The 26,433-nt window shown below is 42.1% G+C and overlaps 1 protein-coding gene and 1 long non-coding RNA gene across 2 annotated transcripts in view; one reads left to right on the top strand and one right to left on the bottom strand.

Annotated features, from left to right (window-relative positions):
• Positions 1-8,762, bottom strand: part of SDAD1 (SDA1 domain containing 1) — a 31,605-nt gene extending 22,843 nt beyond the window's left edge. The window contains exons 1-4 of the mRNA XM_055588826.1: positions 8,499-8,762; positions 4,115-4,219; positions 3,543-3,641; positions 788-898 (exon numbers count right to left, since the gene is read on the bottom strand). Of these exons, the coding sequence (XP_055444801.1) occupies positions 788-898; positions 3,543-3,641; positions 4,115-4,219; positions 8,499-8,588 (405 nt within the window). The 5' untranslated portion in view covers positions 8,589-8,762. The remainder of the gene's footprint in view (positions 1-787; positions 899-3,542; positions 3,642-4,114; positions 4,220-8,498) is intronic.
• A 2,034-nt stretch (positions 8,763-10,796) lies between these two features.
• LOC129657287 (uncharacterized) lies at positions 10,797-13,130 on the top strand. The gene is made up of 3 exons (XR_008716650.1): positions 10,797-10,912; positions 11,256-11,317; positions 13,045-13,130. It is a non-coding gene; the product is annotated as an uncharacterized LOC129657287 (long non-coding RNA).
• The last annotated feature ends 13,303 nt before the right edge of the window (positions 13,131-26,433 follow it).

The raw sequence follows: 26,433 nt of genomic DNA on the forward strand, positions 1-26,433 counted from the left end.
TTTAGGTTGGTCATAACTTTCCTTCCAAGGAGTAAGCGTCTTTTAATTTCATGATTGCAATCACCGTCTGCAGTGATTTTGGAGCCCCCCAAAATAAAGTTACTCCCCTAAACGCATGCAAATATTGGTACCTGAAATATGGACCACTTTTATTCCACAAGTTAGATCAAGAAGTATAACTGCTAAAATCAAATGAATACAGTCTCTTAACACTTTGAAAAACAATTTAAGTTAATGAATGTAAACTTTAGTTTCTCTTTCTGAAAATTCTTTCACAAATCTTCAGCTCCTGGTCTTACTTATATAAAAAGTCATATAGAGTGACTTTATATAAAGCAAACATAAAGTCACAGGGAAATATAAATAACAAAAAAGGTCAGTTTTAGCTGGTCAGTACCGTGCAGTGGAAAAGGGACTGGGTTCTAGAGCTAGGCTGCCTGGCTTTATGCTCCCGCAGGAGCTGTGTGACACTGGGCACGTTACTCTCTCTCTCTGTGCCTCAAATTTTTATCTGTGAAATAATAACAATAATAAGCCCTATCTCATAGCACTTTGTGAGTAAAAAAATATGTAAAATGCTCTGAAAATGGTAATTCAGCAAAAAGTAAACAATGAACATTAGCTATTACCACTATATTGCCCTGTACACAATGCTCAATTTTTTCCTATTAAAATTATTTCTTAGCTGTTTCCAATGATACAAAGCCTCAAGAATTCAAGAGACTCCAAACTCTTTAAGTTTTATGTCACTGCACATATGGGGGTAGGGAGTGGTTTTGTTCTTTACCTTTCGGAGAAGTTTATCATGGCAACGTAGAAGTTCAAAGAAGAGTTCCAGCAAACTTGATGGATTGATGAGATTCTTATTTCTCAGCAAGATCAAAGCTTTGCAAAATGTCTCAGGAAGGGAAAAAAAACATACTATAAGACAGTGATAAAGATGACAAAATGGAGGAGGAACATCCCCAAACTGCTTAATATCTTCTACTAACTAGGTATTATTCCAGGTGTTGAGACAGAACAGAAAGTCTCTGCCCTTGTGGATCTTATACTGGGGGTGGAGCAGAAGAGGGGACAGACAAGCAAGTAAGCATATAAACAGGTGAATCTCAGGAAGGAAATAAAACAGGGAGGTGTAATTACTACATAGTGACTGAGGGAGGGCTCCTTTACACAGGAGGTCAAGGAAGTATCAACATAAAATGCTAGTGATCAGTGAATCCACAGACATAAGAAAGGTGGGTAAAAATAATGTAACACTAAACTGGAATAATCAATCTGAAATTGTGACTTTACGAGGCATTTTTTTTTGAGGTACCGTTAGCAGTAAGAACAGCCCAATGGCAGTTGCAGCACTCTCACCACCAACTTCCATGAGTACCCTTAACCCCCCGAATTTTGGCCTCTAATACAATTCTCCATTAGATGGAACAAGCGATCCTTGGCGAATAGTTGATTTCAAGTCTTGGCACAGACAAAACAGTAAGAAAGGATTTGGAACTATTTCTGCCAGAATGCAAGGATGCTTTCAAACACATCATGGGGATTGTTAAAAGGACTGGCCAGGTTGTGACAATTTGAACTTAAATAATAGGTACCTATGATGTCAAAGATAGAGAAATATAAATTTTATTAATAAACCATGATTTTTTAAGTAAATGTTAATATACATGAGTATTTTGTTTCTTCCACTAAAAAACACAGTTGTTTATACCTATATAAGCAGGAAAAAGTGAACAAAAATTTGGGAATGATTCAAAAAGTCCTGGAAAAATAGCAAATAGGCTAGGAAGAAAAAGTCCAGGAGTTGAAAAGGATTGGTGGTTATCACTACAGCTAATTAAAAACAGGATTCACCACTGTGTTCTAATGATTCCTCTAAAGAGGAATGCTAATTATACTGATTCAATCCCTTGTTTCCTAGCAATCTCCTAATTATTTTAAAAAACCTACTAATCATCGTAAAACACTACAAAGAAATAACACACACATTTATTTAATAATGCCTGCACATCAATTTGGTTGGATACTGTTAGCACACAAAACAAAGAAAACCTAACTACTTGGAAAGACAGTAAGTCTCTACACTCAAAATCTCTATGGCCCACAAGGACTTGAAAAATCCATGACATGAGTAAAAGTCTTCCATAATGGTTCAAGTCTGAAGCCTCTCAGACTTTGCTGGGATGGTATTCTTTTTCTTTGGGGCCTAACCAAATTAAGATAATCCTGGAAAAGTATAAAAATAGAATTACAGAAAGCATGGGAAAATGAAAGAATAAGAAACAAAGTTGAATCTACAGACTTGGCATTTTTATAAGCTTTGGTAAAGGATATTAGTATGTTTTGTGACCATAATTTTTGTGTAAGTTCTACCAGCTGTAAAGATGTTTGAAAAGTTGATGTATGATATTTAAATAATGCTTCTGACTGGGTTCCCTAGATAAGAGTGCAATTCATTACAGAGGCTTGTCCAGTGTGTGCTCTTTTCTAGAAGGAAAGGAAAGAAAGCAGGAGAAGGCAGAGAAAAGCCGGGCAAGGATGTATCCGTGGCTGGACACAAACTTTAGTTTGATCACAGAAAAGCCCTGGCGTTGGATCCACCCTGTGGGAAGGGTTGGGCTTTTGAACCTCCAGGTTAGTCAGACATCACCTATGGGCTGGAAGGGCCACCCCTCAGGGGCTGCTGCTGCTGCTGCTGCTAAGTCACTTCAGTCGTGTCCGACTCTGTGCAACCCCACAGACGGCAGCCCACCAGGCTCCCCCGTCCTTGGGATTTTCCAGGCAAGAACACTGGAGTGGGTTGCCATTTCCTTCTCCAATGCACGAAAGTGAAAGTGAAAGTGAAGTCGCTCAGTCGTGTCCGACTCTTAGCGACCCCATGGACTGCAGCCCACCAGGCTCCTCTGTCCATGGGATTTTCCAGGCAAGAGTACTGGAGTGGGGTGCCATTGCCTTCTCCGCCTCAGGGGCTAGGGCTCCTATTTAGCTGAAGACAGTGCTCTAGAGAAAGGGCAGCTGGGTGCCTTTACACTTGACATTCTCCGCAGGTGGGAACACTGGCCAGGTAAAAGGGACCCAATGCTAGTCACCCAGGTAACAGTGTTTAAAATTGCACAGACTTAATGGATAAATGTCTCAATTCAGCTTTATAAAAACTATAAGTTGTAATTAGGGTTCTTCATGCATAGGAGATTTGAATGACTAAGAGGAATTACTTACTCAAAATGGGAAAAAGAACATCCTGACAGGGTTAGCAGGCTGGCAGAACAGAGAGATCAGAGGGGAGTGTAGCAGAAAAGGAGATGAGGTCAGAAACACAGGCAGGAAGCAGATCATGAAAGGATTTACAGGCTAAGTTAGTAAGTTTGAGTTGTTTTCTGTGTAGATGAGAAGCACAGAAGAGTTTTAATGAACGGGGACACACTGATCAACGGTTTAGAAAGATGTTTTGATGACAGACGGTTCTCATTTAAATATCCATACACATTATACACATACATGACCACAGCACAATTTATCAACCCAAGTACTGGTCCTACCATTCGGAGATCTGGATCCAAGACAGTGTGGTTGTAGGAGAGAAGATCTTTCAGCTCTTGAGGAAAGTTACTTAAATGTTCTGGATAACAGTGACTAATCTGTAACAAAGCAAAAGCTCTTCTGAAGTTTTCCTTTCTCTCCTATAATTCATATGCACAGATTAAGGATGCTCTGCAAAAGGAGAGTAAAAGGCTATGTTTCATAGAAGTAGATGCTCCAAGTCATCTCTTTCTCTTCTACACACTAGTCTCTCTTTCATATTTCTTCTAGTCTTAGTAAATTATATGACATGATTCAGAATCTGCTTTCATGATGAATGTGAAGAAAACAAATAGTTTGAAAGCTTTTTTTGCTCTGGTTGGTTCTGTGAAAAGTTCTAGTGAAATCCTCTAACTTAACATAGGAGAAAAATAAAATTTGCAAAAAGGGAAAGTAAAAAAAAAATTTTTTTTAATTAGGCTTCCACTTACAAATGGAATGACATTGGGTATAAGTGGGAAAATATTCTGCAAACTGTGTGTAACAGCTGATCTGTGATTTACTCCCCACCCTTGAAAAAAAATCTTCTTACCTGAGCCATAAACATCACCAGCTCTGCCAGTTCTTTGCTGGGTTTATTTGGTTGTAATTTGAAAATCTCCACATTGGATTTGTAGTGATTATATTGCTGTACAAACTGTAAAAAAAAATAAAATTTAAATTGGTCACCTTCTATTATAAGACTTTCTCAGTACAGAATAAGTTACTTAGAAATCATTGATAGTGGCATTGAGAAAAAGATGTGGTAAATGTATGTAAAAACACTGTTTTACTTTATCACTATTCTTCAAAACGAGTTTTGAAAAATCTGTGCACATCACAGGTAATTTAAAGGCCCTTTCCCTTACCATTAGAAATCTAGGTATAAAGGTATGAAGAACAGTGAAACAAGAGTCAAAGACTCAGATCTGGCTCTATACTGCCATTTACTATCTAAATGATCCTCTATTGTATTGTCTATGATATGGAGCCCCGAAACTTGCAAAAATATATGAAACAGAAAATGGGCAATAATATATAAAATTATACCTCAAGTACACAAAGCTCTCCAGTCAAAATTTCCTTCTTCCTTTAAATAAAAATTATGATTTTACCCTGGAGTTCTAGATGTGTTAACAGGCAAAAGCAATAGACATACAGAAATAATACTGATAATAGTTCCCCTTTATTCAGTGCTTGCTATGTGCCAAACTCATCATGTACATTACTTCATTTAATTATGTTTAATCCTAATAACAAACCAATAATCTAATGCTGGAACTCCCTAACTGTCAGTTCTATGCCCTACACCCACTTTTCATGCCTAGGTCAAGGCTTCAAACTATGTGTGTTTCTGTGAGATACAGAAGGGGAGAGAATGGAGAAGAGGGGGAAGGGAAGTGGAAGGGAGAGAGAGGGACACTTAGAAACAGAATGAATATTTCTTTATATTACCACCCCTGACTGGTTCAGTGAACTCCAAATTCACGTATCCAATTGCCAGCTGAGCTGTCTAACAGACATCTTAAACTTAGCTTGGCCAAAAAACATGACCCCTGATTTCCGTGCAAAACTGCTGGGCCTCCAGTTTTCTCCAAGAATAGGAATCAAAGAGGGAGACTTGCAGTCCCTACGTGCTTCAGTTAAGACCCTACTTCTCTTGACTCCACAATGCCACTGACAAGTGAAGAGAGGGCCCCATTACTCAGAGTGCTCCTGGCAAGATCCTTATCCCACTTCTTCCCCTAGATGACTAGAAAATAATTTAATTAAAAAGGTATACTTATCTGTATAGCTCACTACCATAGTCCCAGTACCTAGTACACAATAGGTACTAAATAGTATTTGTCAAATACCCAGACACAGAAATAAAAACACCTGAATCATTCTTCCTTCCTTTTTCCTTATCCCGCATGTCCACTCCACCTGGAAGTTCTACTAGCTCCATTTCTCCATTTCCATGAGACCTAGTCTCAATCTGTTCACTTCTCTCCACTTCTGTTGATAATTCCAGGGGTACCACCAACCCTCACTAGGCCATTCTGACAGCTATTACATCAGTCACCCTGCTTGCAATCTTTCTGCTCCACAACCTATAACCTCCAGAGTAAATTTTTAATAATATAAATCAGATCATGTCACACCTCTGCTTAACACTCTTCAATGGCTCCCTAACACACCAAGAGTAAACTCTTAACTTTACCTTGTTTTCAAGGGCCCCACATGACCCAATCTCTGTCTGCCTACATTTCCCAGGTCATATTACACTACCCTTATCTGTGCTCACTACACGTTAGCCACACCGGCCGCCTCTCTACCTCTTCTCCACTGAGAGCTTCTACACTTCCTATTCTCCCTATCTAGAATGCTCTTGATCTGCCTCAATATCATAGGAGAAAAGCCTTCCCTGTTTATGGGCAGCCAAATCAACAGCCTCCAATCCTAACATATTCATATCCAGTTTTACTTTCTTCCTAACTCTTACCACTCTATGTCTTCCATCATCAGAATATAAATCCAAGAAAAGAAGGCTCTCATATCTTATTTATCATTGCATCCTGAGTGCTTGGTGGTGACTGAGTTGGTAAGTCGTGTCTGACTTTTTGCAACCCCATGGCTTGCAGTGTGCCAGGCTCCTGGAAATTAGAATTTTCCAGGCAAGAATACTGGAGTGGGTTGCCATTTCCTTTTCCAGGGGATATTCCCAACCCAGGGATCAAACCTGTGTCTCTTGCATCTCCTGCTTGGCAGGTGGATTCTTTACCACTGAGCCACCTGGGAAGCCCAGTACCCTGAGTGCTTAGAATTATAAATACTAACACACAGGAGATACAGTATGTGTGAATTTGTATAAGAATTTCTTAAGGGAATGGATGGATAATCCTCTGAGGTAGGTATTATCTCTTTGCACATTAAAATACACATAGGCTCAGGTGGTTAAATCTCTGATTATACAATTGGTCAATAGTAGGCCCAGAGTCGGAGAAGGCAATGGCAACCCACTCCAGTACTATTGCCTGGAAAATCCCATGGATGGAGGAGCATGGTAGGCTGCAGTCCATGGGGTTGCTAAGAGTCGGACACGACTGAGCGACTTCATTTTTACTTTTCACATTCATGCATTGGAGAAGAAAATGGCAATCCACTCCAGTGTTCTTGCCTGGAGAATCCCAGGGACGGGGGAGCCTGGTGGGCTGCCGTGTCTGGGGTCGCACAGAGTCGGACACGACTGAAGCGACTTAGCAGCAGCAGGCCCAGAGTACATAGTGCTGAAACCAGTGCTTTTAAATACAGCATTGTATAGACTCTCAACTATGCTCTGTCTAATGGTTTATGCTGGGCTGTGCTTAGTCGCTCAGTCATGTCTGATTCTTTGCAACCCGCCAGGCTCCTCCGCACATGGGGATTTTCCAGGCAAGAATACTGAGTGGGTTGCCACGCCCTCCTCCAGGGGATCTTCCCAACACAGGGATCCAACCCAGGTCTATTGCATTACAGGTGGATTCTTTTCTGAACCAGCAGGGAAGCCCCAAAATACTGGAGTGGGTAGCCTATCCCTTCTCCACGGAAACTTCCCCACCCAGAAATAAAATCAGGATCTCTTGCATTGCAGGAGGATTCTTTACCAGCTGAGCTACTGTGGAAGCCCTTAAGGTTTACACGGCTCTACACATCTCAAATCCTCACCTACATTACTTAACTTCTTGTATTTGTTCCTAACTCTTGATTTCCACTTCCTTGAATCTTTCAAAAGGCTCTCTCTGCTGGTGATCTAAACCACTGAGACCACTATATGTGCTGCAGTCTATGACATCACAAAGTTGGATTCGACTTAACTACTGAACAACAATAGTTCATATAAATACTTCCATGTGAAACTCTGGAGGAGGGGAAATGAGAAGGGCAATCGAAAGATGAATAATTATGTTAGCCATTTGCACAAATAATTGCAGCAGATACCTGTTTAATGCCTGCCCGATAAATGGGTGTCTGAAGAAAGCACTCTCCAAATTAATACCAAAATCATCACTTTCATTTTGTCATTTCTCAGCTCAAACACGCGTAATGTTCACAGTTTGTATGAGGTCAGTATACAAAGCCCCTCAGAGTCTGGATCTAATCTCTAATTTTCAACTTTGTCTTTTCCCGACTTCAATTCTGACATTCAGGTCATGCCAGCTTCTGATGAGACTGAATCTGGTTTTAAATATATATACCAAGCTAGAAAAGACCCTGATGCTGGGAAAGATTGAAAGCAGAAGGAGAAGGGGACAAGGGTATGAGATAGTTGGATGGCATCACCGACTCAATGGACATGAGTTTGAGCAAACTCCGGGAGATGGTGAAGGAAAGGGAAGCCTGGCATGTTGGAGTACATGGGTTCGCAAAGAGTGGACAGGGCTGAACGATTGAACACCACCACCACCACCACCACCACCACCAAGCAAGCTACTTGAGAATCCGCCCCCTTCCCAACACAGTCCCTGGCACAGAACGCCGGCTCCCGTAAACAGACTTAGATCGAAAGTATTATAACAAAAGTTTCATCAAGTGTTAATGACTAATTCAATTTAGGGGTTTCAGAAAACAAAAGGCTTGGGAAAGTTGTCTGGAAATCGGAGGTTAAGGGGCGGAACATTTGTCTATCCACCTCAATAAGGTCCGGAGATAAAGCAAAATGAGGTCTTTTAAAAGGTGTTTCTGTGGCAGCGGGGTCTACCAAGCAATCAGAAAATCCAAACAGGCAGCAGATTTCAAGTGGTGGGAAAAGAACCCTGAGCCATGTCTCTCCCTTAACCTCTTTTCTCCTCGCGGGGAACCCCTGAACTTAAGAGACGAACACGCGGCGAGCCAGAATCCCAGCTACATACTACGCCTCGCTATAGCCAGCCAGCGTTTCAACCCGGGTTTCCAGCGTCACCGCGCCGCATTCCTACCTCCTCCACATAAGCCGGCGGGTCCCGCTTGATCAGATTCTGTAACTGAGGAAGGTTGCTGGGCAGCTTGTTATTGTTTCTGCTAGACATGTTGGCTGCTGACCGGCTCCGCGACGAGCAGTTTCAAGAAAACCCACAACGCTGGCAACTTCCAACCGTCTCAGGAGCGGTTCGGAGTCATGCTTCCGTGTATGACCGGAAACAGCACATGGGTAGCTCGGCGGGCAGCGCCATCTTGGTTTTTACAGCGAGCTTAACTACGGGATCCTCAAAGTGTCAAACTTACTCTCGCGGTTTACTGATTTCCCCGCTCCCCCTCCCTCGGCCAACCCTGCTACTACCTAGCGTTGCTGAAATTATCGGAAATGCAAAGACTCCCCCCACCACACACACAATAGTTTATTTCACTATCCCGACACTCTCATGAAACAGACAAATGAAAATTGTTACCAAAACAAACAAACAAACCCTCAGAGCCTAAAGTTTTAAAGAAGGCTAAGCGCAGAAGACTCGATGTTCTTCAACAAAGCTGTTGGAGAAGACTGTTGAGAGTCCCTTGGACTGAAAGGAGATCAAACCAGTCCATCCTAAAGGAAATCAGCCCTGAATATTCATTGGAAGGTCTGATGCTGAAGCTGAAACTCCAATACTTTGGCCACCTGATGCGAAGTGAGTCATTGGAAAAGACCCTGATGCTGGGAAAGATTGAAGGCAGGAGGAGAAGGGGACGACAGAGGATGAGATGGTTGGATGGCATCACCCACTCGATGGACATGAGTTTGAGTAAACTCTGGGAGTTGGTGATGGATAGGTAAGCCTGCGGAGAAGGCAATGGCACCCCACTCCAGTACTCTTTCCTGGAAAATCCCATGGATGGAGGAGCCTGGAAGGCTGCAGTCCATGGGGTCGCTGAGGGTCGGACACGACTGAGCGACTTCACTTTCACTTTTCACTTGCATGCATTGGAGAAGGAAATTGCAACCCACTCCAGTGTTCTTGCCTGGAGAATCCCAGGGACGGGGGAGCCAGGTGGGCTGCCGTCTATGGGGTCGCACAGAGTCGGACACGACTGAACCGACTTAGCAGCAGCAGGGAAGCCTGGCGTGCTGCAGTCCATGGGGTCGCAAAGAGTCGGACAAGACTGAGCGACTGAACTGAACTGAACTGAAAGTTAGAAGCGAAGTGTCGATGGGGCGTAGATGGGTGGATGCGAACTAAGTCGCTTCAGTCGTGTTCAACTCTGCGACCCTATGGACCGTAGCCCGTCAGGCTCCTCTGTCCATGGGATTTTCCAGGCGAGAATACTGGAATGGGTTGCCATTTCCTTCTCCAGGGCTCTTTTTTACCCAGGGCTTTTCTCTACCCAGGGATCTAACCCGCATTACTTGCATCTAGTGCATTGGCAGGCAGATTCTTTACCACTGGAGCCCCCTGGGAAGCCCCTGGGGAGTAGATAGCACTATCCGATTTTAGAGAGGGTGAAAAAGATCAATGAGGGGCATAAATTAGTTTTCCTGTAAAATTTAAAATACCTGTTCTTGTGTTGTTTTTAATTGTTTCAACCCAAGGGGCACAGTGGTAAAGAATTTGCCTGCCAATGCTGGAGACACAGGAGATGCAGGTTGGATCCCTGGGTCGAGAAGATCTCCTGGAGAAGGAAATGGCAACCCTCCAGTATTCTTGCCTGGAGAATCCCATGGACAGAGGAGCCTGGAGGGCTACAGTATACAGGGTCGCAGAGTCTTACAGGGCTGAAGGGACTTAACAAGCACTCAACATGACTCAGGAAAAGAGTGGATAAAATATAGTCATGTTGACTGATTTAAAATGAATTTGTATTTAAAACACCACTCTTGTTATAGCCTTTGTAAGTACTGTTCTCCAAGAGTTTTAAATTCAGATTCTGTTCATTCAAAGAGAGTACATTTCCACAATTTCAAAGTGTACAAAAATAAATATGTGGAGAATGAATTAATCCCTCACCCTGCACTTGTATTGAATCCTGAGAAGAACCCTCTAAAATAGGTGCTAAAATTACTTGTACTTTGCAGATGAAGAAACAGGCTTGGACAAGTTGATTGCCTAAGTTCATAGCAGGTGAGGAAGCTGGGATTTCAGTCCAAGCAGTCGTGATCATAACTAGATGAAGAAGAAAAATGTAGCCTGATAGTTGTCAGCTGGTTAGCTGGTCTGGCGCCAAAAGATGGACAGTGGTATTCCCTTGCTTAATATAAGCAGTTTCACAGAACACCAGCTTCAGTCCAGGTCATCTGTGGCCGTGTCTAAATGAGCCAAAACACAAGACAACTCTGTAATCACATCTAGGCACAAGCAAGTTCAAGAACTCTGTGCAAACCACTTGCAGTTTTTCAGCTACACTTGGAGAAGGACTATCCTACCTATCATTGAACCAGGTACTTGTGAAATTATTAAGAAGTAAAGGTAAACAATAAATTTTTTTAAAGCCCTTTCACAGATTTAAATTAAAAACATTGTTTTTGGTTGGTTGGATTAGTGAGGGAAAAAAGCATTCTCAAAACAAAATATATTGAAATAATTTAATTCCTATCAAAATTAAAAGCTTACGTACTATGAATATTTAAGTCACTAAAATGTGACTTATGAGTTAAGCACTCAGGCCATGTCATCAGCTTTTATTCATAGTCTGTACATCAGGCACTAGGGTAAGTGTTTGTCTGTTTTTGTTTTGTTTTTGGACATGCCTCTTGGCTTTCATAATTTTAGTTTCCCAAACAGGGATCAAAGCCAGGCCAGCGGTGAAAGAGTCCTAACCACTGGGCCACAGGGAATTCCCTAGGGTAAGTGTTTTGAATACAAAAATAAGTATTTTGAATACAAAAATAAATAAATTTCACCCTCAGGATATTCAGAGACTAATGAGAGAAAAATGGAAAATACATTCTTACAATGAATAACAGAGCAATGGAAGCAATAGAGAAGACAATCTACCCCGGAAGAATTAGCATGTTTCACTGGATCATGGAAAAAGGAAGAGAGTTCCAGAAAAACAGCTATTTCTGCTTTATTGACTATGCCAAAGCCTTTGACTGTGTGGATCACAATAAACTGGAAAATTCTGAAAGAGATGGGAATACCAGAGCACCTGACCTGCCTCTTGAGAAACCTATATGCAGGTCAGGAAGCAACAGTTAGAACTGGACATGGAACAACAGACTGGTTCCAAATAGGGAAAGGAGTATGTCAAGGCTGTATATTGTCACCCTGCTTAATTAACTTATATGCAGAATACATCATGAGAAATGCTGGGCTGGAAGAAGCACAAGCTGGAATCAAGATTGCTGGGAGAAGTATCAATAACCTCAGATATGACAGATGACAGATGACACCACCCTTATGGCAGAAAGTGAAGAGGAACTCAAAAGCCTCTTGATAAAAGTGAAAGTGGAGAGTGAAAAAGTTGGCTTAATGCTCAACATTCAGAAAACAAAGATCATGGCATCCGGTCTCATCACTTCATGGGAAATAGATGGGGAATCAGTGGAAACAGTGTCAGACTTTATTTTTTGGGGCTCCAAAATCACTACAGATGGTGACTGCAGCCATGAAATTAAAAGAGGCTTGCTCCTTGGAAGGAAAGTTATGACCAACCTAGATAGCATATTGAAAAGCAGAGACATTACTTTGCCAACAAAGGTCCATCTAGTCAAGGTTACTGTGGTCATGTATGGATGTGAGAGTTGGACTGTGAAGAAAGCTGAGTGCCGAAGAATTGATGCTTTTGGACTCTGGTGTTGGAGAAGACTCTTGAGAGTCCCTTGGACGGCAAGGAGATCCAACCAGTCCATTCTGAAGGAGATCAGCCCTGGGATTTCTTTGGAAGAAATGATGCTAAAGCTGAAGCTCCAGTACTTTGGCCACCTCATGCGAAGAGTTGACTCATTGGAAGAGACTCTGATGCTGGGAGGGATTGGGGGCAGGAGGAGAAGGGGACGACAGAGGATGAGATGGCTGGATGGCGTCACTGACTCGATGGACATGAGTTTGGGTGAACTCCGGGAGTTGGTGATGGACAGGGAGGCCTGGCGTGTTGTGATTCATGGGGTCGCAAAGAGTCGGACATGACTGAGCAACTGAACTGGCTGACAGTTGTGAAATTAGTTTCACACTATTTGATTGAAATTTTTGATGATGAGGAGTTTGTTTGTTTGTTTTTTCGGAGAAGGGAAAGAACGATTTTCTACATAAAGAAAATGACCAGTATAAAGGTGTGATGGCTTGGAAAACTCTGGTGGAATTAAAGGATGACCAGAAGTCTGGGTGTGACTCATGGTTGGGAGGAGGTGTGCAGCAGGGAAGGAGCTGAGGAGAATGAGTCAGGTGAGGTTATGCAGTCCTGATGATGAAAGGCTTTACATGCCCATCAGGAGGGCTCATGAGTCTGCTCATTTTACCCCCAAACACCCTGAAGCTGGACTTTTTGTTGTTACTGTTGTTAGATGAGAAGACTAAGACTGGAAGTGTTTAATTGAATATGTATTTTCTTCTTTTTTGTCCACATCTCGAGGCATGTGGAATCTCAGTTACCCAACCAGGGATCTGAACCCACGTCCTTTGCCTTGCAAATTGGACTCTTAACCACTGGACCACCAGGTAAGTCTGAATATGTATTTTGAATGGCTAACTAAATATGTATTTTTTAAATGTTAAATAATGGCTGCTTGCAAAGTTGCTTCAGTTGTATCTGACTCTTTTCAACCCTATGGACTGTAGCCTGCCAGACTCCTCTGTCCATGGGATTCTTTAGGCAAGAATCTTGAAGTGGGTTGCTATGCCCTTCTCCAGGGGATCTTCCAGGTCCAGGGATCGAACCCAGGTCTCCTGTGCCTCCTGCATTGCAGGCGGATTCCTTACTGCTGAGCCACCAGGAAAGCCCCAGATAATAGCTTAAACACAAGTAATTTAAGTATAATACAGTGTACATATGTTTAGTATGTATTAGCCAGATCAACACTGAAAAAACTCCGTATTCACTTCTGAACTTAATCTTGAATTGGCAAAGGAACGTTCCATCTTTTTATGATCCCCAAATGATTTTTAACCTAAAGTGAATTATTCTAAAAGAGAAAATCTTTATACCTTTGTAAAAGGAGACTATTATAAAATGGATCATAATATGTGGATTCAAATGGCTTTAAAAATGTCTTATTTGAAGGATCCTAGACTCAGTTCAGTTCAGTTGCTCAGTCGTGTCCAACTCTTTGCGACTGCATGGACTGCAACACTCCAGGCTTCCCTGTCCATCACCAACTCCCAGAGTTTACTCAAACCCATGTCCACTGAGTTGGTGATGCCACCCAACCATCTCATCCTCTGTCGTCCCCTTCTCCTCTTGCCTTCAATCTTTACCAGCATCAGGGTCTCTTCAAATAAGTCAGTTCTTCACATTAGGTGGCCAAAGTATTGGAATTTCAGCTTCGACATCAGTCCTTCCAGTGAATATTCAGGACTGATTTCCTTTAGGATGGACTGGTTGGATCTCCTTGCAGTCCAAGGGACTCTCAAGAGTCTTCTCCAACACCACAGTTCAAAAGCATCAGTTCTTTGGTGCTCAGCTTTCTTTATGGTCCAACTCTCACACTCATACATGACTACTGGAAAAACCATAGCTTTGATTAGATGGACCTTTGTTGGCCAAGTAATGTCTCTGCTTTGTAATATGCTATCTAGGTTGGTCATAACTTTCCTTCCAAGGAGCAAGCCTCTTTTAATTTCATGGCTGCAATCACCATCTTCAGTGATTTTGGAGCCCCCTAAAACAAAGTCTCTCACTGTTTCAACTGTTTCCCATCTATTTGCCATGAAGTGATGGGACCAGATGCCATGATCTTAGTTTTCTGAATGTTGAATTTTAAGCCAACTTTTCACTCTCCTTTCACTTTCATCAAGAGGCTCTTCAATTCCTCTTTACTTTCTGCCATAAGGGTGGTATTATCTGTATATCTGAGGTTGTTGATATTTCTCCTGGCATTCTTGATTCCAGCCTGTGCTTCTTCCAGCCCAGCATTTCTCATGATGTACTCTGCATATAAGTTAAATAAGCATGGTGACAATATACAGCCTTGATGTACTCCTTTCCTGATTTGGAACTAGAGGGACTAGACTAGAGGGCTATTTTAAATTTTTTTCCAAAAGAAACACACTCTTGACTTATATCTCTTTTTGGGGTGCCTTTTTGGCGATAGTCCAGGCAGCAGTTTGAGCACCATTCTTGAGCCATTAAATCTCTATTACAAGGACATTAATAGGAAGGAGGGAGGTGGGGGAGGGCAAAATGGTCACCTCCCAGCCGAATTAGTCCTACTTAGGAAAGTTCCAAACAGTATAATGCTTTTTAAAAAAATCTGTGTCACACAGTTTGTCTTCATTGCTTTGTTCAGGTTTTCTCTAGTTGCCGCGAGCAGGGGCTGCTCATTGTTGGAGTGCATGGGCTTCTCAATGAGGTGGCTTCTCTTGTTGAGGATCACAGACTCTAGGATGTGCGGACTTCAGTTGTAGCAGCTACTGGGCTCAAGAGCACAGACTCAACAGATGTAGCACGCACGCTTAGTTTCTCCACGGCATGTGGAATCTTCCCAGACCAGGGATTGAACCTGCGCCCCTTGCATTGGCAGGCGGATTCTTTACCACTACTGCCACCTGGGAAGTCCTGTATCCTTTTAAATCAAAACCCTATGATCCTTCAAGACTTCTCTCAAATACATCATCCATCCTCATGAAGCCTTTCTTCAGTCATCAAAATAAACACGACCTTCCTTTAGTTACAGCCTCATTGTATAAGAAACAGGCTAGAAAGTATACAATGTGGTAAGTTTTGATATATGTTTGCACCCATGAACCCATCATTACAATCAGGATAATGAGGATATTCATTATCCAAGTTTTCTTTTGCTGCATCATCCCAGACAAGCACGCATCTGCTTTCTGTCACCATAAATAAGTTTGCACTTGGAGAAATTTTATACAAATGGAATCATACAGTATCTGTTCTTTTGTGTCAGACTTCTTTCACTTTTAAGTATTTAAAAATGTGTCCATGTTGTGTATATGAATAGTTCACCCCTTTTATTTTTAGGTAGCCTTCCATAGTATGGATATACTGTAATTTGTTTATCTGTAATTTGTTTATTGAATATTTGGGTTGTGTCCAGTTTGGCGTTATCAATATTTGTGTTCAGCTCTTTATATGGATATGTGTTTTCTTTTCTCTTGGTGAGTGCCTAAGAGTGGAATGCTAGACCATGACAGGTTTGTATTTAACTTAAATACCAGTTAGTCTTTTGTTTCCACCGTTCCACCAAAACTGTTTTTATCAAGGTCACTGATCTCTTTAATGTTGCCAAGTCCAAAGGTCAGTTTTCGTCCATTGTCTTACCTGCAGCACTGGGTGTGCAGTTGGTCTCTCCCTCCTTCTGGAAACATATTTGGTAATTAATTGTCCTTTACATGGTCTCTCTGCTTCTTCCCTTGCCACACTATCATGTATTGGTATTGGTATCATGTATCTTGTGTTGGTTACCAGAGGGATCCTTAAATAGATTCAGTTACTCTTCTAGCTCCCCTTCTCTCTCAGATTTAAAGCTAAAGCAAGTCCTTCAGGAACACAGAAGATGGTGTATAACCTGACCCCACCTTACCTTTCTGGGCTCCCCTCCCCATCATGCTCCTCTTTGTCTACTCTGCCCTGGCCTTGTAGCTGCCTTCATGGTGTCCAGCCTCAGGGCTTCACGCTTCCTGTTTGCCCTCTCGTAAGCACCACATGCCTGGCTCCCTTATTTTCCTCAGTTCTCTGCTCAAGTGACATCTTTTTAGGGAGGCTTTCCCTGACCTCCCATCCTGCCTCCCCTCCCCACACTCCTTTCTCCTGCTTTATTTTCCTCTTTTACACTTAAAAGCCTCTGGCATAATATGTATTTGCTAGCTTAATTGTTTTTTTTTTTTTTTGTCTTTCTGCATAGATGAGTTTAATAAGGACCCTGTCTTGTTCCCTGCTCTGTCCTCCACACTCGGAGCCATGCATGGGCCATAGTAGGTAATCAGCTAATATTTGTTGAAGGAATGAATAAATCATTTCTAGTCTTCCAGTGCAATGGCACCCCACTCCAGTACTCTTGCCTGGAAAATCCCATGGACGGAGGAGCCTGGTGGGCTGCAGTCCATGGGGTCGCCAGAGTTGAACACGACTGAGCGACTTCACTTTCACTTTTCACTTTCATGCATTGGAGAAGGAAATGGCAACCCACTCCAGTGTTCTTGCCTGGAGAATCCCAGGGACGGGGAAGCCTGGTGGGCTGCCGTCTATGGGGTTGCATAGAGTCGGACACGACTGAAGTGACTTAGCAGCAGTCTTCCAGTTCTTCGTTTGTGTGATTTATTAACGTAAGAACTGAGCAAAGTTTTCCTCAAAATCAGTGAGTGACTAACATGCAAATTCTACTTATTGTTTCTCTCATTAGAAACCAGAGATGGTGACTATGTTCAGAAAAGCCAGGTGCCTGTCAGTCCTTTTCTAATTAAAATATTTTTAATTGTTAGATTGGCCACTGGAGGGAGCTCTTGCATTTCTTTTTAACAAGAAAATTATACTACTTGACTAAATACATACTGGCAACCCACTCCAGTACTCTTGCCTGGAGAATCCTACGGATGGAGGAACCTGGTAGCTTACAGTCCATGGGGTCGCAAAGAGTCGGATACAACTGGGCGATTTCACTTTCACTTTATACACAATAGGAAACTGGTATTGGAAGAAATTTTATTTTTCATATTTTCATCAGATCTTTTATTAATTTTTTATTGATTTTCCTTTTCCCTCCTCTCTTTCCAGATTTGTTGTTGCTGTTGTGCAGTCCCTAGGTCGTGTTTGACTTTTTGTGACCCCATGGACTGCAGCATGCCAGGTGCTTCTGTTTCCCACTGTCTCCCAGAATTTGCTCAAATTCAAATTATTTCCAGCTTTATTGTGAGTTTTATCCACAATCCCATCTATCCTCTCCTCCTTGTTGGGTTGGCCTTTAGGCGTATCTATCAACCCCAGGCTCAATAGGGACTAGTTCCACCATCTTTCTTGAATTTTTTTCTCTTAAACCACAGTAGCCAAGTTCAGAAAGTCAAAGTATTTCTCAGAAACCAGCTAATGGTTTTTATGTTCTATGTGGTTAAACCTAAAACCTCAAAGCAAGGTAACATTTCAGCTTTCTTGGAGTGAATGATTTTGCATATAGAGAAGAGAGTAACCAGTTCCTTTGTAGATAGACCACTGCATATTGTATCATCTTTTAATGCAGTCCAGTGGCTAAGATTCTGCACTTCCACTGAAGGGGACCCAAGTTCCATTATTGGTCAGTGAGCTAAGATCTTACACGCCACGTGGTCAAAAATAAATGTATAGAAATGTAATATTAAAAATAGCAAATAAATAACAGAGAAACTAATCTCATTATGGGTAACTGAAACAAAGATTTGCTTTTATGCTTTTGCCAGATTTCTTTTTTTTTTTTTAATTTTATTTTATTTTTAAACTTTACATAACTGTATTAGATTTCTTGAGTGTGCCAGCTAAACCTGATGTTATTCACTGCCTAATTCTGTAAAAATCTACTGTTACTGCTGGATTAATTTAGTCTGCGAAGACTATTTATCTGACTGAATTTGGATGATCCAGATTTTCAGTTATTGGACTCCATTAGGAAATTTTTCCTTTTGGGTCCCCAAATCTCCTATTACCACTACATAATTTTTCCATTTTACGGGAAATAGGGTAGGCTGTGGATAGTATTTTTAAAGTGCTTAAGCAAGGTATAAGATTTTGGGGTCCTTTTTCAGAAGATGAGTTATAGTAAGGTGAGAAAACATATGATATATATAAATTCCCTATTTCTTTCTTTGCTTATAAATTATGCTTGCTTGCTTTTTAAAAACTTTCCATAAATTTTTAGGGAGAAAACTGTTCCTCTGTGACCCAAATGATATAACCGTTGTGGAGGGATGTCCTTGAGCATCCACAACATCAAGGATTCTATTATTTGGGGGGGAAAATAAATGAAATTGATGAGAACACTTTTCACTACTCCCCTGGAATGTTCTCCTGATTATATCCTCATAGACTCAGTTACAAATGGAATGACATTCCCTCTTTTGTCTGTCCCCAACCTGAGGGACCCACAGGGATAACCAGACAATTGGAAAATTCCACTTTAAGGCTGAAAGATGGAGTAATGTGAGAACTACCTGGACATTACTTGGCATCAGACTTGCTGGAGAAGAAAGAATGAAACTTTTTTGAAGTCTTCCAATTTCCATCTCATGTTATCAAAATTATCTAAGATCAGAGAAATGGGCTTCTCATCTTTCAGCAGTCCTAAACTATTTCCGCAGTTTATCTTAAAATACAACTAAATTTTTTAAAGCAGTACAGGGGGCATCAATGTAAAAGGTGACCAGTTTAAGGTATCCATTAAGCAAAAACTGTGGTGTAGCAGGCAGAAACCTAAGAAGGGATAGTGTTTGGTGTGTGTTAGTCACTCAGTCATGTCTGACTCTTTGGGACCCCATGGACCGTATGGACTGTAGCTTTCCAGGTTCCTTTGTCCATGGAATTCTCCAGGCAAGACTACTGGTGTGGGTTGCCATTTCCTTCTTTAGGGGATCTTCCTGACCCAGAACTCGAACCTGGCTCTCCTGCATTGTAGGCAGATTCTTTACTGTCTGAGCCACCAGGGAAGTCCTGGTGTTTGGGGAGCCCTTAGAGAAATCTTAGAGATTATAATCTCTTATGCTTTGACAGTTAAAGAAGCAGCCATGAGACTTAGCTCCACAGTCCATGAGTGGCAGGACCAGAAATTTCTTCTAGTCTCTTGATTTTGAGGCTCTTGGTTGTTCTTCCATCTGAAAGTTTTCTCCCAGTGTTAAAAGTCTGTGTTGGGGGATATAGGAGATACTCATAAAGATAATAGCAGCTAATACTTATTGATTCAAATTTAAAAAAGTGTATGTAACTTGCATCATTTGGGTTCTCTGGCAGGCACTGAGACAGAATCAGATATGCAAGAGGTGTATTGTTGGTGACCTTTGTAAGAATAAAAGTGGGAGGAAGCAGAATTGGGCAGAGACTGTCTCACACTGGGATGCAGACCTGCCAAAGTTTTAGTCAATCCAGTGGGGAGCTCCTGATGAAAGCTGCCCATCTGGTGGAAATGATAGGGTTCTAGTATTTCTTCTATACTCAGTCATCGGCTGGAGGGTACCCAGTGAGAGCATGGCCTCAGCTCAAAATCTGGGGTAAGTCCACAGTTCTGCAGCTGGAGGTGGTCAGCTAACCACCCTTATTGGGGCTAAATAGCAAGTTCTTCATTTTTGTTGGTTCTTTTCCTTGGCTGTGCTGCTTAGCATGTGGGATTGTAATTCCCCAATCAGGGATCAAACCTGTGCCCCCTGCATTGGAAGCATGGAGTCTTAACCCTTGGGCCACCAGGGAAGTCCTACAAGTTCTCTGTTGAAGGGTAACCCAAGCAGCACACCTCCAAGGCTGCCATATAACCCAAGTGGCCCCAAAGATCTGTTTTTCTGGAGTTACCTTCAATATCCAAATAAAGTGACCTAAGCCCTGGTTCCCTCAATTATGAAAAGTTTAAAATCTTTCTTAATATTTTTAGAGTCCCAGGCAGGCTGGCATTTAAAACTAAATGTTACACACTGGTGGTTTAAAGCTGACTATCCCACTAGAGGAGATTTCTCACTGATATTCCATACCTTTATTATTGCAACCTGCTGTCTTTTTTTTTTTTTAAGATTTTCTTTTTTGAAGTGGACCATGGTGACTGCAGCCATGAAATTAAAAGACGCTTACTCCTTGGAAGGAAAGTTATGACCATCCTAGATAGCATATTCAAAAGCAGAGACATTACTTTGCCAACAAAGGTTCGTCTAGTCAAGGCTGTGGTTTTTCCTGTGGTCATGTATGGATGTGAGAGTTGGACTGTGAAGAAGGCTGAGCACCGAAGAATTGATGCTTTTGAACTGTGGTGTTGGAGAAGACTCTTGAGAGTCCCTTGGACTGCAAGGAGATCCAGCCAGTCCATTCTGAAGGAGATCAGCCCTGGGATTTCTTTGGAAGGAATGATGCTAAAGCTGAAACTCCAGTACTTTGGCCACCTCATGCGAAGAGTTGACTCATTGGAAGAGACTCTGATGCTGGGAGGGATTGGGGGCAGGAGGAGAAGGGAACAACAGAGGATGAGATGGCTGGATGGCATCACTGACTCCATGGATGTGAGTCTCAGTGAACTCCAGGAGTTGGTGATGGACAGGGAGGCCTGGCGTGCTGCGATTCATGGGGTCGCATAGAGTCGGACACGACTGAGCGACTGATCTGATCTGATCTGATCTGATTTTCTAAAAGTTTTTATTGAATTTGTTACAATATTGCTTCTGCTTTATGGTTTTTTTTTTGTTTTTTGGCTGCAAGGCATGTGGGATCGTGGCTCCCTAACCAAGGATTGAACCTGCACCCCCTGCATTGGAAAGCAAAGTCTTAACCACTGGACTGCCAGGGAATTCCCCCTGCTGTTATTTTTACAGCAGGCTTTGACTCCCATCTCCTTTGGCCTCTCTTTTTGCTGTTCTAGGATTCCCAACACCCTCCTTGCCTGCCAGAGGTTAATTTCTGTTTCCTTATTAATTTGGGGGAAATTTAGCTGACTTTCACTTTAACTTCCATTCCATAAAAACCCCCAGCCAGTCTTGCCCTAATCAAAAGCCCCATACCAGAGACATCTGCTTTGAGATATGTTCTGATGGTTTTAATATGGTAGAAGTGATTGCTGGCATCTTTCTTTTTAAGTAACATGTTTTTTCCTGTTAATGATTTCCCTTGACATTTCTCCTCTCACATGAATAGATTGTGATACTAGTTCCCTTTTCTGGAGGAAGTTCAGGTTGTCTACTCAGACAGTGAAGGGAAGCTGATGGTAGGTGGTTGGGCCTACTTGGTCCCACACGCTACACAGAAAGGCCTCATTCCCTGGAGATAGAAGTACCAGCAAATTTTCCTTTTTGTTGTTGCTTTTTTGTGTGTGTGTGAAACAAATTCCTTATGAAAACAGTCTGCTTGAAGCACTAAAGTGAAATAGCATATTTAAAGGATGAGATTTTTTAAATTATATAGCAAATTTTATAGTATCACAAATTTTGTATAGTATTACCTGACACCTTTCCCTCTAATCCCTTACCAGTTTGTCTCAGTTCACAATCTCATTCACAGACCTTGACTTGATTACTCATTTGTGATTCACTTACCTCCCTAAAATACAGGGTCAAACCCCAGCCTGGAAACTTGGTGCAAAATGCCTCAGGTGATCTTTTAGCCGGGTGACTGCCTAGGAGCTAATTAACTCCTTGTAAGGAAGCTTGCCGGAGAAGGCAATGGCAACCCACTCCAGTACTCTTGCCTGGAAAATCCCATGGACAGGGATGGAGGAGCCTGGTGGGCTGCAGTCCTTGGGGTCACGAAGAGTCAGACACGACTGAGTGACTTCACTTTCACTTTTCACTTTCATGCTTTGGAGAAGGAAATGGCAACCCACTCAAGTGTTCTTGCCTGGGATTCCCCAGGGACGGTGGAGCCTGGTGGCCTGCCATCTATGGGGTTGCACAGAGTTGGACACGACTGAAGTGACTTAGCAGCAGCAGCAGCAAGGAAGCTTGCTTGTTTTTCCTCTCACCTAATTTCATCCTCTCTATACCAGCAAAAAAAGCCCAAAAACCAAATTGACCATATTATCCCCTGGAGGAGAAAATGGCAGCCAACTCCAGTATTCATGTCCCGGAAATCCCAAGGATAGAGGAGCCTGTTAGGCTACAGTACACGGGGTCGCCAGTCAGATATGACTGAGCAAGCAAACAATAACAACGTAGAGGACTGTCCCCACATAAGTGGTGACCAACTGTTGCAGAAAGTGACTGACTGAATGAGGGCACATGTCCGTCCCTCCCCAGGGAGGAAGTCTCACTTTTTCCACAGGAAATCAGGATGTGACACAGGGTGACCTAACAAACGCATTGAGTGAAGCTGACTGTATCAATCACTGACTTCGGGTTTATAGTATACCTTCAGTTCTTTCTTATTTTTCAGATGAAATATGTTATAACACTATCATTACATCTACCCCATAGGATGCACACATCCCACTTTAGGAAGCATTACAACAGAGAGCCTGGGGAGAGGATGTCATTTCACTAAGGGTAGGTAGTAAGGGAAATGACAGGGTATTAAGTAAGGTGGTGGTCTTCTGTGACTTATGCTTTGAAAGGATCATTCTGGCTGTCATGAATGGTAAGGAATCAAGAGAAAAGTTGAGAAAAAGAAGCAGAAGAGAAAAGAGGATGCTACTGAGGTGGCCTAGGAGGGAGACAATGATGGCCCAGACTATGGAATTAAAATGCAGATAAAGAAAACTGGTTAGGTGGACTTTTGGTTTCATTTCTCCAACCTGTTTCTTCAGTCCTGGAAACATCTCTCTGTGTGCATGAGATGTGAAACACATTCTGTTGTGAAGAAAGTAAGCAGAGGTAAATGGTGGGGGGAGGTTGGGGCTGGCAGTGGGGACTTTCTATGCATCACGATCTATGCTGGGTCTGTTTCTCAAACACTCCTGGAGGAGGAACCTGGTGTACAGGGAGGTCAAAAGTGCACTTGAACCATGGTCATACATTTAATAAATGGTGGGCTTCTGATCTTAACCCAGATAGCTCAGAAGCCACAATCTTATCTCTTTTCACAGTAGCCTTTGAGGGCTTTGTCATATCACCATCAGCAGCTGTTAGCTGCCCAAATATCATATCTGTTTGGTCTATCAAGTGGACCTCAAATATACAAAGCTGATAGTCTCTATCCACTCCCAACTTCTAAAGACTCCACACTGCCCAAGTTTCCTGGACTCTAGAAAAACTTATCCTATATTTGGGTCTCTGTAACTTCTTGAGGCTTTATAAAATTTAAACATATATAGTTTTAGTGTATGGAAAAGAGTTGGGACATTTATGGTCTCTTGGATATATGTCTTATTGGAATGGTATTGCCCTTGAGGATTAGGAAATAAATTGCATTCCATATAACTCTTGTAAGTCAATGTTGTTATAAGGCATGTTGTCAAATGTTCTGTGAAGTTTTTTTTTGTTTCCAAAGAATCCTTTAAAGAGCTTCCATGTATTTATCTCAATTACACCTTATTTGAGATGAAAGCAAATGAATAAGGACACATGAGAATTACTGTTAAACATGTAATAGTTGAGGCACATATTCACGACATTAAAAAAATCAAGGGGAGGAGCCAAGATGGCGGAGGAGTAGGACGGGGAGAACACTTTCTCCCCCACAAATTCATCAAAAGAGCATTTAAACGTCGAGTAAATTCCACAAAACAACTTCTGAATGTCGGCAGAGGACATCAGGCACCCAGAAAAGCAACCCAACTCTTCAAAAGGAGGTAGGAAAAAATATAAAAGACAAAAAAAGAGACAAAAGAGGGAGGGACAGAGTTCCGTCCTGGGAAGGGAGTCTTAAAAAGAGAGAAGTTTCCAAACACCAGGAAACCTTCTCACTGCGAATCTGTGCCGAGCTTTGGAAGCACAGAGGGCAACATAACAGGGAGAAAAAAATAAATAAACAATTAAAAATCGCAGATTGCGAGCCCTACGGTAACTCCCCCAGCGGAGAAGCAGCGCAGACGCCTGCACACGACATCAGCAAGCGGGGGCTGGGCAGGGAAGCGCGGCGCGGGCTGCGTCGCTTAGGGTAAGAATCTGGCCCGAATGTCCTGAGCGCTATCTGAGCGAAATAATTTGGGCTAGCAAACCAGACTGTGGGATATCTACCATGCGAAAAGCCAGCCCTAAACTAAGATACTGCCACGCCCGCACACGGAACAAAGGACTGAACAGAGATAGCCGGCTGCAGACCTTCCCCCTCCGGTGACAGGCAGCCAGAGCCGGAAGGGGGCAATTGCAGCCTCAGAGAGACACTATCTATAAAACTGTAAGCAGGCTTCTTTGCCAACTAAAACTTCTTGGGGGGTCTGGACGGTCAACATCTGCCTGAGAAGGTGCGCCGGTTTTACACCCAGATAACCGAGTGGCGGGGAGGCGATAAGTCGCAGCATTGGCGTTCGCCAAACACCTCATCACCTGAGCTGCTCGGACCTGGGAAGAGACAAAACGCAGGCCCAACTGAGTCTGTGCCTCTGAGGACTACCCGAGTGCCTGAACCTGAGCGGCTTGGACCTGAGAGGTCAGCCCAGGGCTGGCCTCTGATTGTTCCCGGCGGAACAACCTAGAGCCCGAGCAGTGTGGGCAGGGAGGCTACACGCGCCGTGAGCGGGGGCAGACCCAGTGTGGCTGAAGCACTGCGAGCGCACGCCAGTGTTATTTGTTTGCAGCATCCCTCCCTCCCTCCCCACAGCGCAACTGAACAAATGAGCCTAAAAAAAAAAAAAAAAGTGTCCTCCACCGTCCCCTTTGTGTCAGGGCGGAAACCAGACACTGAAGAGACCAGCAAACAGAAGAAGCTATAACAGAGGGAAACGCCTTGGAAGCTACAGGCCATAGATTAAAACCCTGTGGTTACTACGGACTACATGGGAAGGGGCCTATAGATCTTGAGAAATATAAGTCGGACCAAGGAACTAGCCAAAAATGAACTGAACCCACAATACTCACAACAAAACCAGAGAAAGACCTAGATATATTTTTACTATTTTTACGATCAATCTTTCTTTTTTTTTTAATTTTTTTTAAAAAAATTTTAAGTCCTCTATTGTCCTTTAATTTTCACTTTTATAACCTATTACTTTGCAAAAAAAAGACCCTATTTTTTTCTTCTTCTTCAGCAAACTTCATATATATATTTTATCATTTTTTGACCATGTTTTTTTGTTTTTTTTTTTCTTTTTCTTCTTTTCTTTAACATTGTATTTTTGAAATTCCAAACTCTACTCTAGATTTTTAATTTTAGCCTTTTGGTATATGTTATCAATTTTATACCTATAGTTTTTTTTTATAATTTCTGTGACTTTTTTTTTCCCTCTGTTTCTTTCTCTTCTTCTTTTATATAACATCATATATCTGCAATTCCAAACTCTACTCAAGATTTTTAATTTATGCTTTTTGGTATTTGATATCAATTTTGTACCTGTATTTTCTTTATAACTTTTGCGACATTGTTTTTGTTGGTTTGTTTGTTTTCTCTCTTTATTTTTCTTCTTCTTTTTTTAACATTGTATTTTTGAAATTCCAAACTCTACTCTAGATTTTTAATTTTTGCTTTTTGGTATTAGTTATCAATTTTGTACCTGTAGTTTCTTTATAATTTTCACGACCTTGTTTTTCTTTGTTCGTTTTTTCTCTCTTTCTTTTCCTTCTTCTTTTCATTAACATCGTATTTTTGAAATTCCAAACTCTACTCTAGATTTTTAATTTTTGCTTTTATGTATTTGTTACCAATTTTGTACCTTTAAGAACCCAATCTTCAGAACCCATCTTTCACTAGGGAGCGAGATTACTGGCTTGACTGCTCTCTCTCCCTTTGGACTCTCCGTTTTCTCCACCAGGTCGCCTGTATCTCCTCCCTAACCCCTCTCTACTCTACCCAACTCTGAATTTCTGTGTGTTCCAGATGGTGGAGAACACTTAGGGAACTGATTACTGGCTGGATTTGTCTCCCTCCTTTTCATTTCCCCCTTTTATCCTTCTGGCCACCTCTGTCTCCTTCCTCCTTCTCTTCTCTGTATAACTCCGTGAACATCTCTGAGTGGTCCAGTTGTGGAGTGCACATAAGGAAGTGACTACTGGCTAGCCCACTCTCTCCACTATTGATTCCACATCATCTCATTTGGGTCACCTC

The sequence above is a fragment of the Bubalus kerabau genome, chromosome 7 (assembly GCF_029407905.1).
Source record: "Bubalus kerabau isolate K-KA32 ecotype Philippines breed swamp buffalo chromosome 7, PCC_UOA_SB_1v2, whole genome shotgun sequence".
NCBI lineage: Eukaryota > Metazoa > Chordata > Mammalia > Artiodactyla > Bovidae > Bubalus > Bubalus kerabau.